The 16351-nt window shown below is 42.4% G+C and overlaps 1 protein-coding gene across 5 annotated transcripts in view; it reads right to left on the bottom strand.

Annotated features, from left to right (window-relative positions):
• Nucleotides 1-2554: 2554 nt before the first annotated feature.
• The window catches only part of Trerf1 (transcriptional regulating factor 1), a 66549-nt gene continuing 52752 nt past the window's right edge, over nucleotides 2555-16351 (bottom strand). For 3 of the 5 annotated variants that reach the window (XM_076860154.1, XM_076860156.1, XM_076860158.1), the window contains 3 exons: nucleotides 10655-10858; nucleotides 7367-7578; nucleotides 2555-3689 (listed from right to left, as the gene is read on the bottom strand). In XM_076860154.1, the coding sequence (XP_076716269.1) occupies nucleotides 3365-3689; nucleotides 7367-7578; nucleotides 10655-10858 (741 nt within the window). In that variant the 3' untranslated portion in view covers nucleotides 2555-3364. Of the gene's footprint in view, nucleotides 3690-7366; nucleotides 7615-10654; nucleotides 10859-16351 lie in introns of all 5 variants that reach the window. The other 2 variants (XM_076860155.1, XM_076860157.1) reach the window with 1 other exon arrangement.

Below are 16351 nucleotides of genomic sequence, written 5' to 3'. Positions count from 1 at the left end.
AATATCAGGTACCTGTCCCCTCCACCAAAAAAAGCAAACACACATTGACATTTGCAAATCCACCTATAATATGGAAATAAATCAGGGCAGACACAGATCTGTGGCTTACTGTAGACTCCTATAGGTAATACTGAGCTTGAACAATACTAGTTAGAGTATGTCACATCTTGAGGTGGCCCATCCACTGCTTGAGGAGCAGAAATGTGCATCCTGGTTTCTGGAGTAGGGCTGGAGGGGGGTACTTCAATGAGAATGAAATGTGACCAGCCGGCCTCTCAAACCTGTGTCAACATAAACCAAGTAGCACTTATTAGGCATTGAAAAGTCATTCCAGTGGCTAGAAAAAAGGAATATTTAAGCCAAATGAAACTCAGAAAGATAATATTTTATTTTCAGAGCAGCTGATGCAATATTGAATCAGGTTTTCACAAATAAATAGGACAGCGTGTATTTGGTTACATTTCTATTTTGATGAATGCCCGTCTCTAGGAACTGTAATAAATTTCTAAGGTAAATGACTGGAACTGAAGTAAAATTCTCCCGGTTCTCTTCCTGAAAAAGTATTGTGATAATTTTAAAAAATGCTTAACACTCAGGTGGGGAAACAACCTACAATGCCCCAGTTATTATTATTATTTTTTTTAAGGAATGCACCTTTTTAGGACAAGTCTATAAAACATCTTTATTTATTTGTTACATATGATGTTTAAATATAACTTTGCTTTCAAGCTTCAAACTTTTTTAAACCCCTGGTAAAATAAGACTTTTGGTTCACCTTAACAAAAACTGACCTAGGAAGAAACATTTTTAGCAAAATGTTATAAAATTCACTAGAAAATACTGTCCTCTTTTTGCCAAAATGTTACATAAAATCCTTATTAAAAATACACACATTACAAAAGAAAAATTATGAATATGCTATACATAGTGCTTTGATATGGACTAAGGGACCTGCATTCTGGGAAAATACAGTTAAGCACACTGAATATTAAGATGTCAACTGATAATAGTGCAAACCTGAATAAGTTACATCCCGATATGGAAGCCATGCAAGTCATCTGTTGAGAACAGAACATAAAGAAGCCAGAACAGGAAGCAATCACAGCCGCTATTTAAAAATGTTTTCATTTTTATTACATTAATTTTTTTCAAAAATACTTTTCTTTACAATAGAACTCCTAGAAAATATTTACAACCTTCCTCTAATAAAATATAACAGCAGTTAAATATATTTGAAAATAAGATGGGTTTTTCCATAAAATATATCTGTTAACTTTTTATATACAAGCTTTCTCAAAGAGGTCTAAATTCACTAATGAAAAACCATCTGATAGTAAACAGTAACCGTGTTGAAGACATTAACCATTAGGAAGAAAAGTTCTTTGGGGTGGGTGGGTGGGGGACGCAAAAACACAATACATCCATGCAGGCAGATCATTCCAGAAAAAAAAAAAAAAAAAGTAAGTGCAATATATTATACTAGGAAGTCAATTCTTTGATAGTCAAGAAATACTAATTCAGGTATTTGAACTGTCTCATTAAGGAGGAGTTCTTTGGTTATTTCAAGTCCAAGATCCTTACCCTATACTGCATGGAAAATTAAAATTAAATTGTGCATTATATTTTTTGCTGTGACAACTCAGTTTATTTTTAATGTTTAAAACTGGAACAGCCGAGCAAGTCTCCAAATATAAGGGATACATTTGCTTTATAAACATTTTTCTGGGCATTTGGTCTTTTGATAAGCTTCTACAGACCAATGGCAGAAACCATTCCAGGCTCACCCTCAGACCAGAAGGAGGTCACTTCAAGATCTGCTGATGACACGACATTTGCAATGGTTCTGTAATAACTCTGCCACCAAGCTGGTGCCTGATGCCCAGGCAGTTCTTAACTCAGAACTGCTTAGATAAAACAACAGGATAGATTAACCTGTTGAAATGGCAGCAAACAAAGCAGTTTTTTTTTTTTTTTTTTTTTCCCTTAAAGAGGAAGGAAATCTCCAAGATATCTTCTCTGAAAACAGAATGCTGGAAATGAGAAAATCTTTGTATTTTTCTTCTGTCTGTGGCTTTCCTGAGATTCAGAAACCACTGCCTGTGTGGGGCTATGACAGGTCACAGTGGGCCCCCGTGAGTGTGTGTTAAATGTTTTTGCAAAGTCAAATTTAAAGTATGCTCAGGTCCTGTCCTCATGCCTCTACTGATTTTCTGTCTGATGACCAGCTATTACTGTGCCAGCAAAGTGGCCCAGAGTGATTGCCACCTTTCTGTGGAGCTGGGTAGCTACTGAGGGAGGGGAGAGGCCTGAGAACACTTGCTCCAGAGGTCATGTGGCATTAACACTGAAAAGGGGCCAAGAGGAGCAGATCCCCTCCTTGCCAGGGCTAAGTCCCGGTCTGACTTTTGCGCTAACAGTGGGATGGGTCAGTCTGACTCAGTTCAATAGCCCGGATATTGACATTTTTGAAGGATTACAAAGTTTATTGCCTTCAAGTACAAACAGCAACCCTGCTGGCAGGGGCAGGAGGAGGCAGAGCAAAGTCATGCAGCTTTGTGAAGTCTCGAAGTGCTTTGGTAAGTGACTTGTAATGAATACATTCATTGTTTGAATGCAAACATTGAAGCAAAAGTGTATCTGAAACTATTTTTGTTGGCCTTCCAAGCTACTTCCTTCGTGTTTGTGATCATGACCTGTTAGAAAACCCTCTCTTAGCTGGTATCTAGGTAAACTTCAGTCCAGCAGACACGAATTACAGCAAATTCCCAGTGAGTGTTGTTTTCATCGATCTTTCAAGTGGCACAAAGTAATTTCAGAACTCCACTGACCGTGAACAGCATTGCAAAAAGAATAGGTTCTTCTGATCTGTTTTTTTTTTTGGTGGAGGAAAAAGAACAATTCCTGACAGATCTGAACAGAAAAATAACTCTTGGTGGGAAAAAATGGCCAAGGCCCCAGCATGAAGAGCGTAGCCTGCTTCACACACGCACACACACACATACACGCACACGCACACGCACGGCAAGCTTTGGGATAGAAGGCAACCAGGATGGTTGACATCTGAAAGCAACGGAACAGGACGCCAAGTCCACTCCCTGCTGGGAATGATCTTGTGAGGATGTAGCCCAGATGAAACACCTCTTAAAGATAGTTGTGCCAATTATTTATTCCCCCAACCCCCCCAACAATTTAAAAAAAAAAAAAAGGAAAAGAAACTGGATTTTTTTTTCTAAACCTGAATAAAACGACCACTTTTTAAACAGGTAGTTTAAAAGGGTTACAAAACAAGCCGGTAGTCCAGGTTTCCTGATTAATAAAGACGGAGGCAGTGGGTTCTCACTGTCTCTAAGCAACAAACAGGGCTTTAGAGTTCCGCGTCACCCTGAAGCAAAACTGAATCTTGGTCATCTAAGAGAAGATCGGTGTCCACGACCTCAGCCTCTTCCATGACGCCTCCCAGCTGCTGGACCACGTCGTCATCAAGGGTATCTGCATCCTTGATGGGCTTGATCAGACCCAGCTGGTCCAGAGGCAGGAGCCCTGGCGTCCCCACCGACCCCGTAGTCCTCTCGATTGTGGCTGCCATTTCTGCTGCAAAAGCTGCCTTCTGAGCCTTTTGCCTCTGCTGCTCCTCCTGTTGCCTGTGAGTCTTCATGTGTGCATTTCGGCTTTTGATCTTGAAGAAGACTCTAAAAATGAAGAAAAAAAAAGCACGTAAATTTACAAGGAGATCTGAGTTCCTGAAGATCCCAGTGTCCTATGGGGAATGGGGGTGCAGGTTGGACATCTGGTTTGGGGTGGCTATGACAGAGTTTTAGGGCATTCTCTTGCTGTGGCCTATCACCTCCTTTTCCTCCTCTCCAAGCATTAGAGGAAGAGGAATGGGAACAGAAACACACTGATGGCATGATTAGGCTCCTTCCCAGGACAATGGATAAGGCCTTTGAGAAGGTCTTTGGGTCCTTCTGGGGTCTGGAACAAGTGTTCTTTCTCCTCCTTCAGCCTCTCTGCCTCCACATCACTAACCATGCCCTCTCCAACAGAGAATCCCCAATCATACTATTGAGCTCAGAGAGTCCCCATCATAAACAACCCAACATCTGCCCTGGCCTCTGTCCTCGTTCTTCCAGTTAAGGTAGTTGAAGGATCTTTCTGCACATACTTGGTGCATCGCCCTTTCTCTCCTCTGCCCTCTAAAATCAGCCTCTTGTTTTCTCCACTTCAATCTGACTGTCCTTCTCAAGGTCACAGGGAACCCTGTACTTCCAATTTCAATGGCCTCACTTCTATCTTCTTGATGTTTGACTTCTGAGATGCATCGACCATGTCTTTTCATTGAAAACCCCTTCTTATTGGCCATCATATTATAATTTTCTACTAAGACTAAAAGTGGGTCCCAGCTGGGGGTGATTATGCCCTCCCAGACAACACTGGGCAATGTCTGGAGACATTTTTGGTTGGGGGAAGAGTTCTTCTGACATTAAGTGGACAGAGGCCAGGGATGCTGAGAGAATTCTACTTTGCAGAAGAAGCCTGTTCCCCGGCAAGTAGTTACCATATGCAGATGTCAAGAGTGCTAAGGTTGAGAAGTCCTAGGATAAAAGGATAGTCATCATATTTGGGAGGTTATTCTTAACCAGAGGCCTGAAAACTATGGTCAGCGGATCAAATCTAGCCTATTTTTTATAAATAAACTTTTAACAAAATGCAGCCATGTGGATTTGTTTGTTCTGTTTCTGGCTGCTTTTGTGCTACCAGGGCAGGGCTGAGTAGCTGACGCACAGACAGGATGGTCTGCAAGGCCTAATGTATTTACTAACAGGAACATTTTCCAGAAAAAAGTTTGCCCAGAAGGGAGACTATGTTTATGAATAGGGTACATAAGTACTCTATTATTATTATTATTATTATTATTATTTACTTCCAAGTTCATAAAGGATAAACAAACAAACAATAAACCCAAAAGCCTGATTTCTAAAGCCCAAGTTAAACAGGGTTGATGAATTCCATCTAGACATACTGAAAATTGTTTAATGTAATAAACATAATTCCAGTTACTAAAGGAGGCATCTGTGAACATTTACCTAATATCATTCCCAGGATGGAAAAACCACAAAAAGTAGTTCTATTTTCCATAAAATTTTAACTGGACTTTTGGTAGAAAAAGAACCCAAGCAACATAAAAATGAGAAAAGTTTTAATCATGCCACTGAAAGACAGTCATAAAGCATGAAACACAGGTTGAATATCTCTTATCAAAAGACTTGGGCCCATAACTGTTTCAGATTTTGTATGTGTGTGTGTGTGTTTCAGATTGTGTGTGTGTGTGTGTGTGTGTGTGTGTGTGTGTGTGTGTGTATATATATATATATATATTTATTTATTTATTTATTTTAAAATATTTGTATATACATAAAAGATTCTTGGGAGTGGAACCCAAGTCTAAACACAAATTCATTTGTTTCATATATACCTTACACACATGACCGGACAGTACTTTTATACAATAATTTTTAATGATTTTGGATTCAGAGTTTCAGACTAGGTATGATCACGCTGTAAGAATTTTTGTTAAAGTGTCCTTTGTCTCCACCTGGTGGAATAAGAAGTTATAACCTGTTTGAACGGAATAAGTGGAAGGTATGGGCTTCTCTCAGAGGGGACTGGGAAGACTCCACTGTCCCCACACTTCTATTCCTAGACAAGTGGGAGAGAACTGAGCTTGGGGTGGTGTAACCTTCCTCCAAGCAAATAAGCTTGATGATCAGACTGTGGACTCATTCAATCTGCGGCTCCCTCAATGTGTGTGTGTTGGGGGGTGGGGGAGAAGATGACGTCATATCCATGCTTTGAAAGCACAGAGGAGGAGACCAACACCTAAACCCTCCTCTCCCATCCTTGGCTCCACAAGGGGTAGGGGGGATGTGGGTCCAGTGCTCTGTGGTGGGTTCCCCAGAACTGAATCAGGTTTACACAGAGGCAGCTTGGCCTAGAAGCTAAGCACACAAGGCTGGCCCAGACAGCGTGCTTTGTACCCCAACGTGGCCTAAACTTTCCGTGCCTTAGTTTCAGCTTACTAAGAGTGACTAAGAGCACCGCCTCGTAAGGTGTTCTAAAGAGTAAATGAGTCAATACATGCAAAAATTCTTTAAAATAGTGCCAGGCAAATAACGAGGACTGACTGATTGATGGCAGCTACTATAATGCTGCCGGATACATTCTGTGAGGATGTGGAAGGAGAGGTCTCCAACTGGTTTCACTTATGTAACTAGAGATGCTTTCTTGGCAATTTCAGCCTCATCCTGGTTGGTGTCTCTCCAGGTGACATTTCTTGTGTTTGAGGCACTGGAGGTCATGGGAAGAGAAACTCAGTGAGGCTCCTGAAGGATCGGCATGACCATGAAATGCCCTCAAGTCACTCACTGGGAAGGAAACTGGAACTCTCCTAGAATTCCATGAGAGAACTATGCACCTTACCATCAATGATATTTTCTTCCTAAGGTAAGCAAACAAAGCAAACCAAAGGAAAGAGTAATGGCAGGAACTCAGGCTGTGCCTATAGACTGGCTGGGTTCAAATCTTGGTTCTGTTCTTCACTGGCAGTGTGGCCTGAGGCAAGGCATTTTACCTAACTTTAAATCCTTATTTGTAAAACAAGGATAAAGACAGCAAATGCATCATATGAAGTTTCTGTGTGAGAACTGAGTTCATGTACATGAAGTAAATACTCAGTAAATGTTAGCTGTTTTTATTACTACCTACTATCAAGTTTCCCCTTTAGTTGTTATAAACTATCCCTAAGAGGGCAGGGATAACAAATAGGTTTTATCCATGTATCAACTCTAATCAACTGGTTGTATAAACTTGAAGCATGATCATCAAAAGAATCTGAGGCCCTGTCTTAATGTGATAGCCGTGAGTGTGGTGCTTGATTAGTGATGTCTGCCCTGGGTGCAGGAGCGAGCGGTGGTGGAAGGCATGTGATGTTTTGCCCACCTCTGCTATAGAGAGCTCCTGATTAGCTGCTCTGGAGCCATTCTCAAAAAACTCAGCAGGGATGCAAAGCTAAGTGCCATTAGTGAATACAGTTTGGGTGTGCACGGAGAAAGTGGAAATTGGCATTCCACACATTTCTGCAAAGAAATGAAGTTTGTCACTAGAGGTTTGCTCTCTGAAGATGTTTGTCCTTCTAGGACACCAGAATGGCCATTTTCTGAGTCAGAGAGATGGTCCACCTTACAGATTCTAAATATGGCATGAAGACTCTAGGTTCTTCCACTAGCTGATGAAACCTCAGACTGTGTTGGCCTGGCCCCTACAGAGCCATCATCCACTGTGGTTCAGACCTTGGTACAAGTGCACCTACTTGCCACACTCCTTGCAGGGGAAGATGGTGGTGGGGTCTGTCTCGCCACTGGTGGTGCTGTGAGAAGGTGAACTCTTCACAGAGCAATATCCACTCTGGGTGCCGCCAGGCTTCTGCTTCCCAGAGGGGACAGCACCTCGAGTCTTGGTCACCTGGTTGGTGCCACCATGGATGCGGGCATGGCCATTCAGTGCCTGTCGGGAGCTGAACACCTGGGGAAGAAAGGGAGTGACATGACATCTACAGTCCTGAAAAGGAAATTAGGGTTATTAGTTACTCATTGGTAAAACAGTGATACATGAAACAGTGTCTAATGACAGGCACAAGCGTTTTATCTAAGCAAACTCTGGGCTTATGCCACAGAAAGCCAAGCTCAAATACCACAACTGCAAATGCTGTGCCAACCCAAACCCCATCATTGTCATAACCTGAGAGGAGAGGCAACGTGGCACATGCGTAAAGGACAAAGGCACCATCTTAAATTCAGGAGACTGGGGGTCTACATCCAGCTTGTCTTAACTCACAGGTGGCTCTTAGGCCATTTCCCTTTGGGACATCTCATTTTTTCCCCCATATGTAAAATGAGGGGGTTGGACCAGCTTTCAAAACTTGTTTTTTTTTTTTTTGGCTAAAAGCCAATTCCTTCCTTTTTTATTAAAGAATTAGGTCTTACCCCAAACTCAGATGAAAAGCAGAGATGCTCTGGCTGAAACGGAGCAGACCAGAATCCAGCCCACTTACTCAGCCCTGTCTCTGTCCAGGAAGCTCTAACACCCCCAGGAAGAGTGGGAAGGACATTGATGAGGTGCTCTGGCACACTCTCTACCTTATGTACAGCCTCAATCAATAGCCCATTGCTTAACCCCCTCCCCCAACCACCAGTGCTAGGGCTGGAACCCAGGACCTCATGTACTGGTGCTTTGCCACTGAGCCACACCCCAATCTCAGAAGCTCATAGTTTAAGCAGTGTTTAAGACCCCCACATTTCAATACAGGATAATACAAAGGGAAAGAACCTGCAAGTCTTTTTGAAGATTCCATAAAGCAGGAGTTGTTGCCTCAGCACTACGGATACGTGGGGCTGGGTGATTCTTCACTGTGGGGACTGTCCTGTGCACTGCCAGATATTTAGCAGCACTTCTGGCCTCTACCCACCAGGTGCCAGTAGCACCTCCATAGTCCCGATGAAAATAGCTCCAGACATGGCCAAATGTTCTTAGGGGAATGGAATGTTCTTGGGTCCTCAGTTCAGGACCACTGCAATCCATACCCCTGAATCCCAAGAGCCCGGACTTCCAGCTTATGAAGGTTAACAGCTAACAGGGAAGCCCATCAAGCTGCCCAGCTCTAGGGGCTGCTCTGTGTTCATCCACAAGCCGTGTTTATTGTCTTACAGAGAAAAACAAAATCTATCACTGATTTGACAACTACAGCCTCTATTGTTATGCAAAGAAAAATATCAGCATGCTTTCCCCACTTTGATTTTAAAAAGTCATTAAAAAATATCTGTCTTGCTGAGCTTTTCTGATGGGGCTGAGTAAAAGATGACTTCCCACTCAGTAAAAAATTTACAGTACACTCTAACTATGAATTGAGGAAGTATCCAATTTCTGAACAAATTCCCCAAGAGATGTTGTCATTTAAAGTCACATCTTAATCATCCCTGAACTGAAGCACTCCATGCACAATGGCAGTGACAGAGTGAAGAGGCCGGGTCATTAAATAACCCAGATGGAAAGAAGTTGGCAGGTTCCATTCTCTTCACAGCTAATGCAAAATGTATACATTTTTAAAAAACTTTTTTCTTAAATGTAAATCAATACATTTCTGCTTTATGAATATTTTAAAGACTGTTGCTTCTTTCATCTAAGTGACAGACTCAATAAGCAGCATTTGATACACTCTATATTAAACAAACATAAGACAAGAGCACTAACTTGAGGACAGGGGCTTCACTGTAAAGGAACAGCATCCTCATTTTGGGATAATATCTCTAAAATTTGCCTGTCCAGGTATGCCCGGCTTTAAGAAACCTGATTTGGGAAAAGCTCCCCAATTTATACTAGTGGGGGAGGCAAGTGGAAACCTGAAGTCCAAAAGAACCTTTAAAATTTTCCTTTAAAATATGCATGGAGCCTTTGACGGCCTGGCACAGCTTCTGTAAGGCCCTTCTTTAGTGCAGGGAATGAGTCTAGGTGGTTACACAGACTCCCTTTCAGGTGTTTACATAATTAATTTGCTAGGTCAATCTTTCTGTCCCCACAGAATACAAAGACAAACTTTAGCTAAATCTTTATAACAACCTTCTCAAATTTCAAATTAGTGACATTTGAATTAGTAACACTTTATGGAATATGAGATGCAAAACCTTCAAGATAGGTAAAACTACAGGCAGTGGGGCAAGTAATTGCATTTATGAAAGGGTGATCCTGTCTGGAGGTGCCCTTGTTCATTTAAATGCATGCTGACAGGGCACAACCTTGGGTGACATGCAGCCCAGGAGGTTCAGAGGCACTAAGAATCAGTGGGCTTTCTGAAGGCCACAGCTTGCTTTGAAGTTTTTCATTTATTTATTTTTGCAGTACTGAAGATTGAACCCAGGAGCACTTTATCACTGAGATACAACCCCAGCCATTTTTTTATTTTGAGACAGAATCTTGCTGAGTTGGCCTCAAACTTGTGATCTTCCTACCCCAGGCTCCTGAACTGCTGGAATTATAGGCGAGCTCCACTACACCTGGTTAGTTTTGTGTCTTTCTTTTTTGTGCTGGGAAATAAACCCAGAACCTTGAACATTCTAGGCAAATGCTCTACCATTGAGCTACTTCCCTAGCCCTGCTACAGAGCTCGGAATCACACACAGCTTGAGGATTGAATGTGTGTGTATGTGGTACTGGGATTGAACCCAGAAGGCACTATCACTGAACTACATCCCCAGGCCTTTTTATTTTTTATTTTGAGACAGGATCTTGCTAAGTTGCTGAGGCTGGCCTCGAACTTGTGATCCTTCTGCCTCAGCCTATCTAGTTGCTGGGATTACAGGCATGGGCCATTGAGCCAGGTTAGGGACCTTCTTTATGTCCTCTAACCATAGCATTGTGCTTGACAAAAAATACATGCCATAAATATCTTGACTTAATGAATAAGAGAACTATGGCCACATGGAGTGGCCTCTACCAAATTTTCATTGCTCAAAGTATAGCCTTTCAAAAATGCATCATCTCTTACAGTTAGGGCAGCTGCATGGCCCTCACTTGTTCCAGATCCCTGGACAACACAGACACTTACAGCCCCACAGTTAGGCATTTCACAGATGAAGGAGCCGGAGGGCTGGCCAAGGGCCTGCAGGGGTGGTCCCTCGGTGGGAGCCAAGACAGGGACTGGTGGTGGCTCCGGGGACTTTGGGGGTTCACTCTCTTCTTCTTTTGTGGATTTCCTGTCTTCCTCCAGGTCCTCCTCCTCTTCCTCTAACTCTTCTTCTTCTTCACTTGTCTAGTATTAATAAAAGCAAGAAGGGGACATCCCCACATAACATTTTTAGTGATGAACAGAATTTACAGATCAGTAGATAAGCGAGGGGCTGGTGTGAGGCTGTGGTACTTTAAAAAAAAAAAAAAAATATATATATATATATATATATATTTTTTTTTCCTGGTACTGGGGATTGAACCCAGGGGCACTTTCCCACTGAACCACATCCCGGGCCCTTGTTATTTTTTATTTTGAGACAGGGTCTTGCTAAGTTGCTGAGGCTGGCCTTGAACTTGTGATCCTCCTGCCTCAGCTTCCTGACTTACTGGGATTACAGGCGAGCGCCACCATGCTTGGCTGCTGGGTCACTTTCTTTCCACACAAGGAATGGCTGACAGAGCCCATAGGGCTCAATCTCTGAAAGGCTGGTCTCTGGACACTTGGAGTTTGAGGTCAAGGAAGTCTGCCTGCTGTGCTTTGGGTCCCCTCATCCCTTATACAAAATTATACTGTGGCAGAGAGGAGAGATTTCTTTATGTACAGATTCCCCTCCTTGTTGGGTATCATCAGACCTTACAAATGACTAAAACTCAGGTAGGCTGCCCTGCTCCTGAGGACCTCTTCCCAACAGTGGGAAGGGTGTTTTCAGGCAGCGACAGCACTGTGGAGTCCCCTCTGGAGAGGGACTATAGAGACCCATAATGATTTGATTTATCGTACTTCTAAGAGAGATGCCCAATTTGCCCTGTGATGCACGGAAAGCAGGCCTGGCTCAGAGCTCTCCTCCTCCATTCTTATCAGAAAATAGAATGAAAAGGAGAAAATGGAGGGGGGATTCCCTTTTATTTGTCATGTGCTTTTTCATTTTTCTCTGGCTGCGGACTTGCAGAAAGGAGTGTATTCGCTGTTTTTGTTTATTTATTATCTCCTTCCAGAGGCATTTTATAAAATAAAAAGAAAAAAAATAAACAAGAAACATTTTCCATGAAAATGTATCCTCTTGGCTACTCTGCTCCTTCTCCACTTCAGAACAGGAACCACACAGAGAATTAAACAAAGTTCCCTCCCTGCCTCAAGGTTAATGAAAGAGCAAATTCCCAGAGCAGCTTGGAGTGGGTGCCTGGCTGGTTGGGATGGGACACAGGGATCCAGGAGCCCCTCATTCAACCTCTTGCTTAACTAACTACTTAATTCTTCTCTCTCTGTCCTTGCCGGGTGGGGCAAGGGCTGTGGCCCAGGAAAAAGGCATTCTATGTTATAGTCCCCTCATTTCAGCTTATATTTTACAGTTTACAAAAGTGTGCAGTAACAAGGGGCTGTAATATGTCACTGAACAGGCCGTAAACAGTCCTCCCATTTTACAAGAGAGGAGACGAAAGGCATGTCGGGCTGCCTCTGCCCCCAGCAGGTCATTTGTCCCTACCAGGCCCTCCTCACAAACCCACTGCTTAGAGCATGTGGTCCAGTCTGCTTTTCCCTGGAGTGACGTAACTGGGTAAAACTATGATTCTTAGAACCCAGAAACTCAAATTTCCAAAAAGAACAATTTCTGAAGAGTAGCGGTACTCTGGGATCCAGTAACCACAAACATCCTCCCTCCAGTCTGGTTTTGGGGTGTGTGAGAGAGAAAGACAATACCAGTCAATATGAGGCATCTAGCACCCTCTGACTGTTTCAGTATTATCCACTGGTAATTATCATGTATGTGCACATTTGAAATGATGTATTAACAAGGCAATTTAAGAAATGGTCCCAATTTTCTGTATGGTAATTAAGATTATTAAGGATTATAGTTGCTGGAAGACTTCAATGAACACTGATGTTGGCCTTATATATTTTACAGAGTGGTGCATGATATAAGCTGTAGTGGTGCATGATACAAGCTGTTTTGTTTGCATGTAGAACATGCAAAGGAGAGTTCACTGAGGTGGTCTTATTCCTATAGGAACCCACTATTTTTCAAACCCAGAATTTCTGGCAACACTATGTTATATCCAACTCTAAAGGTTTCTCCCATTTCTTTATAGAACTGGGATTTTGTGATCTCAAATAGTAAGTGGACCATGGCCTACCATTTTGGTATTTTAAATGAATTAAATAATAACTTTTAATGAAAATGGTTTCATGGTTACTTGTTGTAATTATAATTTTCCCACAATGCCATTTTTTGGCTTAAAAACTCTTAGAAGAAACTCTCCATGTAGCCACAAAATTACAGACTAAATTATTCCACACTGTGATTATGAATGCCTCAGGAATTTAGATAGGTTTTATTTCAACTGGCAATCTATATTAGTTCACAAAATGATTTATCATCGAGCCATATGGCAACAAAGTGACTAAGAGATGCAAAGATAGGAGGACAAAAATCCTAACATGTAGAACTCTGTATCAACAAGTTGGCCACTTTATGATGTATTGCAAAATGAAACATGTAGTAATATTCCTGAGTTAGAGAAAAGTGGTCAAATATAGGGTGGGGAGGAGGCTGTCTGTATATTTAATATGGCGCCCAAGCTTTGAGTACAAAAAGTTTCACATGGAGGATGGTATTTTTTACTTCTCAGGCATGCAAAGGAAATTCACGTGATGAAAAATGTCAGCAACCCAAATCTGCTCAGATAAAAATCTAAGTGTTATGGTCTCTAGTGATAATGGTGACAAGGTATGGAATGCTTGTACCAATCAAGCAACACACACACACACACACACACACACACACACACTTACTTACTTCTAGTTCTCACAACAACCATGTAAAAACTCCTTTTTTAAACAAATGAGGAAATTTGCCAGAGAAGTAATTTTCCCAAGGTCACATGGCTGATGGACTGAGATTCAAAATCTTGCACATCTGATTCCAAAATCTCAGCCTTCTTCACCCTTTGGTCCTGCCAAAAATGTCCTCAGGGGGACACTGGTCCATCTGTTACTAGCCTAGAGATCCTAAACTCCCTAGCCATTGAAGCTAGCTGCTCCTGGCCCACTCAGGCTCCCTGCCCTTATACCAGGGTTGGTTCCCAAAGTCAATTAATTGCCTGGGATGGTTCCTTGGATTATGTTGAGTTCTGGTCATAGTTAGCTCCAGATGTGCCCTGAGTGGGGAACATGAGCATGCACAGGGGCAGCACGGTGTGGGTAGAACGCTTTCTTCCAACCTCCTTAACAGAAACCCACACCCCAATAACTCCCTTCTGCCTCCAAGGGAGGAAGGGCCTTGCAAGGGCTCAGGATGGAAGTCAAACTACCTTGGCTGACCTTGCTATGCTGACCTCCTGGCCTCCTGAACAGCGATGGTTCCTTACAAACCCCTTAAGTCCTCAACAATCCCTGCGCTTCTGGGTGTGTTTCTGTGCGTTCCATCCAGGTGAGGGAAAATGCTCATCTGTTCTTTAATAAAACGCTGAGGTTGTATGAGCAGGAGAGTTGTCCCAGCTGTGCCAGACAGGCCGAGAGGACAAAAAGCAGGACCATGTCCTAGGACTGTGCCTCCCATACCTTCCCAGCCTTCCCTTTCTTCATCTCTACTTGGTGAACTGTGCTTAGAAGGCTGGCTGTGCCCACGAAAGAACTGGGAGCACCCTGCTGGCATTAAATCAAGATTTTCTTGTTTCTTTGGGCCTGAGTCATCTCTGCACATAAGCTTTTTGCTCTTCTTAAGCTCATCAATGAGGGTGTGGATGCTCCTGACCCGGCCTGATACTGGCTCCTGGGGATTGAGCCCAAGAAGGTGTGGCCTCCTGGGCACTGTCTTAACCCCCACTCCTTCTCTGAGGCTATGTGCTGGCCTGGGCCTTTCTACCCACCTTTAAAGCAACACCAGCCAAGATGGGCCTCTGCCTAACATGTTCCTAGTGGCACTCCTCTGTCAACATCCCACTGTTCATTCCACCTCCCCACAGGGAGTTCAGAGGGAATGGTGCTCTGAACCAGAATGACTCTTAATTCAGAAAAATGTTCACTCACTCACTGAATGACTATTTATTGTTTTGGCAGTACCAAAACTGCACATTGTCCTAGGCATTTCATAACACCCAAGTCTAAGAGACACCAATTTACTTTGGGAGACCATATCTATTGACTTTGCCCTCTCCCCAAACATGACTCAGACAGAGCCCAGAACATTTCAGAATTGGAAGGGACTTTCCAAATCACTGAAATCACCTGCCCTCTTTTACAGGTCAGCAGGTCTACAAGTTAGGTCCTAGGTCTCCAAGGCCAAGCTTCTTTGTGCTTCCCTGTTTACTGTCTAATCTGCTCATTTGGAAAGCAATGCTGTATGACCCTAGGTAAGTCCTCCCTTTCTGGATCTCAACCTTCTGCCTATGAAATAGTGGGGCTGGATGAGCATCTATATCTAAAACATTCTGGTTCTCAATTCATACTGCTTTTAAACACCCTTGGGGTTCAGGGTGAAGTTTCCACCTGTATATGTTGCATGTCCCAACCAGAATATATACTCTGAGAGGTGGGTGGAGAGAAGGCAGATGCCATTTAACCTCCTTGCTGTTTACATCCATACTTGTTACTGTTTACCTTGTGGGGACCAATAGCTTTTAGTTGACTGAACTAGAGGAGGCCACCCTGTTTATTTGAATGTTCGGCTGCAGATGAGCAAGAGGATATTCTGTTTTGACTTCACAACTTAAACGGAACAAAAGCGCTGGTCACAAGAAATCCTGAATATGGAATACTGCCACTTCTGATTTTTAAAATGGCAACACCAATCTAATATGCAGTTCTCTTATTTTCTCTGACATTTGGGCCCACCAATAAATGTATCTATGCATGTGTATTCCACAAGCTAGGATTGATTCTTAGCTAAAATGTATTATGAGCCCAAGTGTTTTTATACTTCTCTAAGAAAATTTGCATCTGACTGTTCTTAAGTATTTCACAAGGGACTCAGGCTCCAACAACATACCCACCAACTGGGTGACCATGGCCAGCTCGCTTAAGCTCCATGTCTCACTTTCCTACCTTACAGAATTGGTATTAGATAAATTGTATTGGATTAGATGAGTCAATAATATCTGCAAAGTGTCTGGCACAACGCCAAACACACAGAACATGCTATTTAAATTGCTGTTAAAGAAAATAACCCATATATGTGCTAATAATACTACTGGGCACAACTGGAACTAAGAATATGATTATAAATATTCATATAGTGCATGAATCCCAGACACTCTGTAGATGGTGATAAAGACTATAGTTTAGTAGTTTGTTCTAAGACATAATTTACATACACATAAATGACAGATAATGTTTTCCACAAAGTGGGGAAAGGAGATTTCCTCTGGATATGGATGCAGAGAAGGAGTTAGTTTATAAGGATCTCAAGTGATAGTAATTACCAAAGCCACACACATAGGGTTCAGAGACTGCTTCCATCTTAGGTTTTTAGTATGTACTTAGTTTTAATATGCAGAAAATTTTAGATTGTCTGCTAATGAAGGAAATCAAGGCCGGGGTTAAATAATGATGGAAAGATTGAGATTATCCACATACTGC

The sequence above is a fragment of the Callospermophilus lateralis genome, chromosome 6 (assembly GCF_048772815.1).
Source record: "Callospermophilus lateralis isolate mCalLat2 chromosome 6, mCalLat2.hap1, whole genome shotgun sequence".
In the NCBI taxonomy this organism is placed as follows: domain Eukaryota; kingdom Metazoa; phylum Chordata; class Mammalia; order Rodentia; family Sciuridae; genus Callospermophilus; species Callospermophilus lateralis.
Note: the sequence above shows the minus strand (reverse complement) of the source record. Positions and strands in the feature narration are given on the sequence as shown.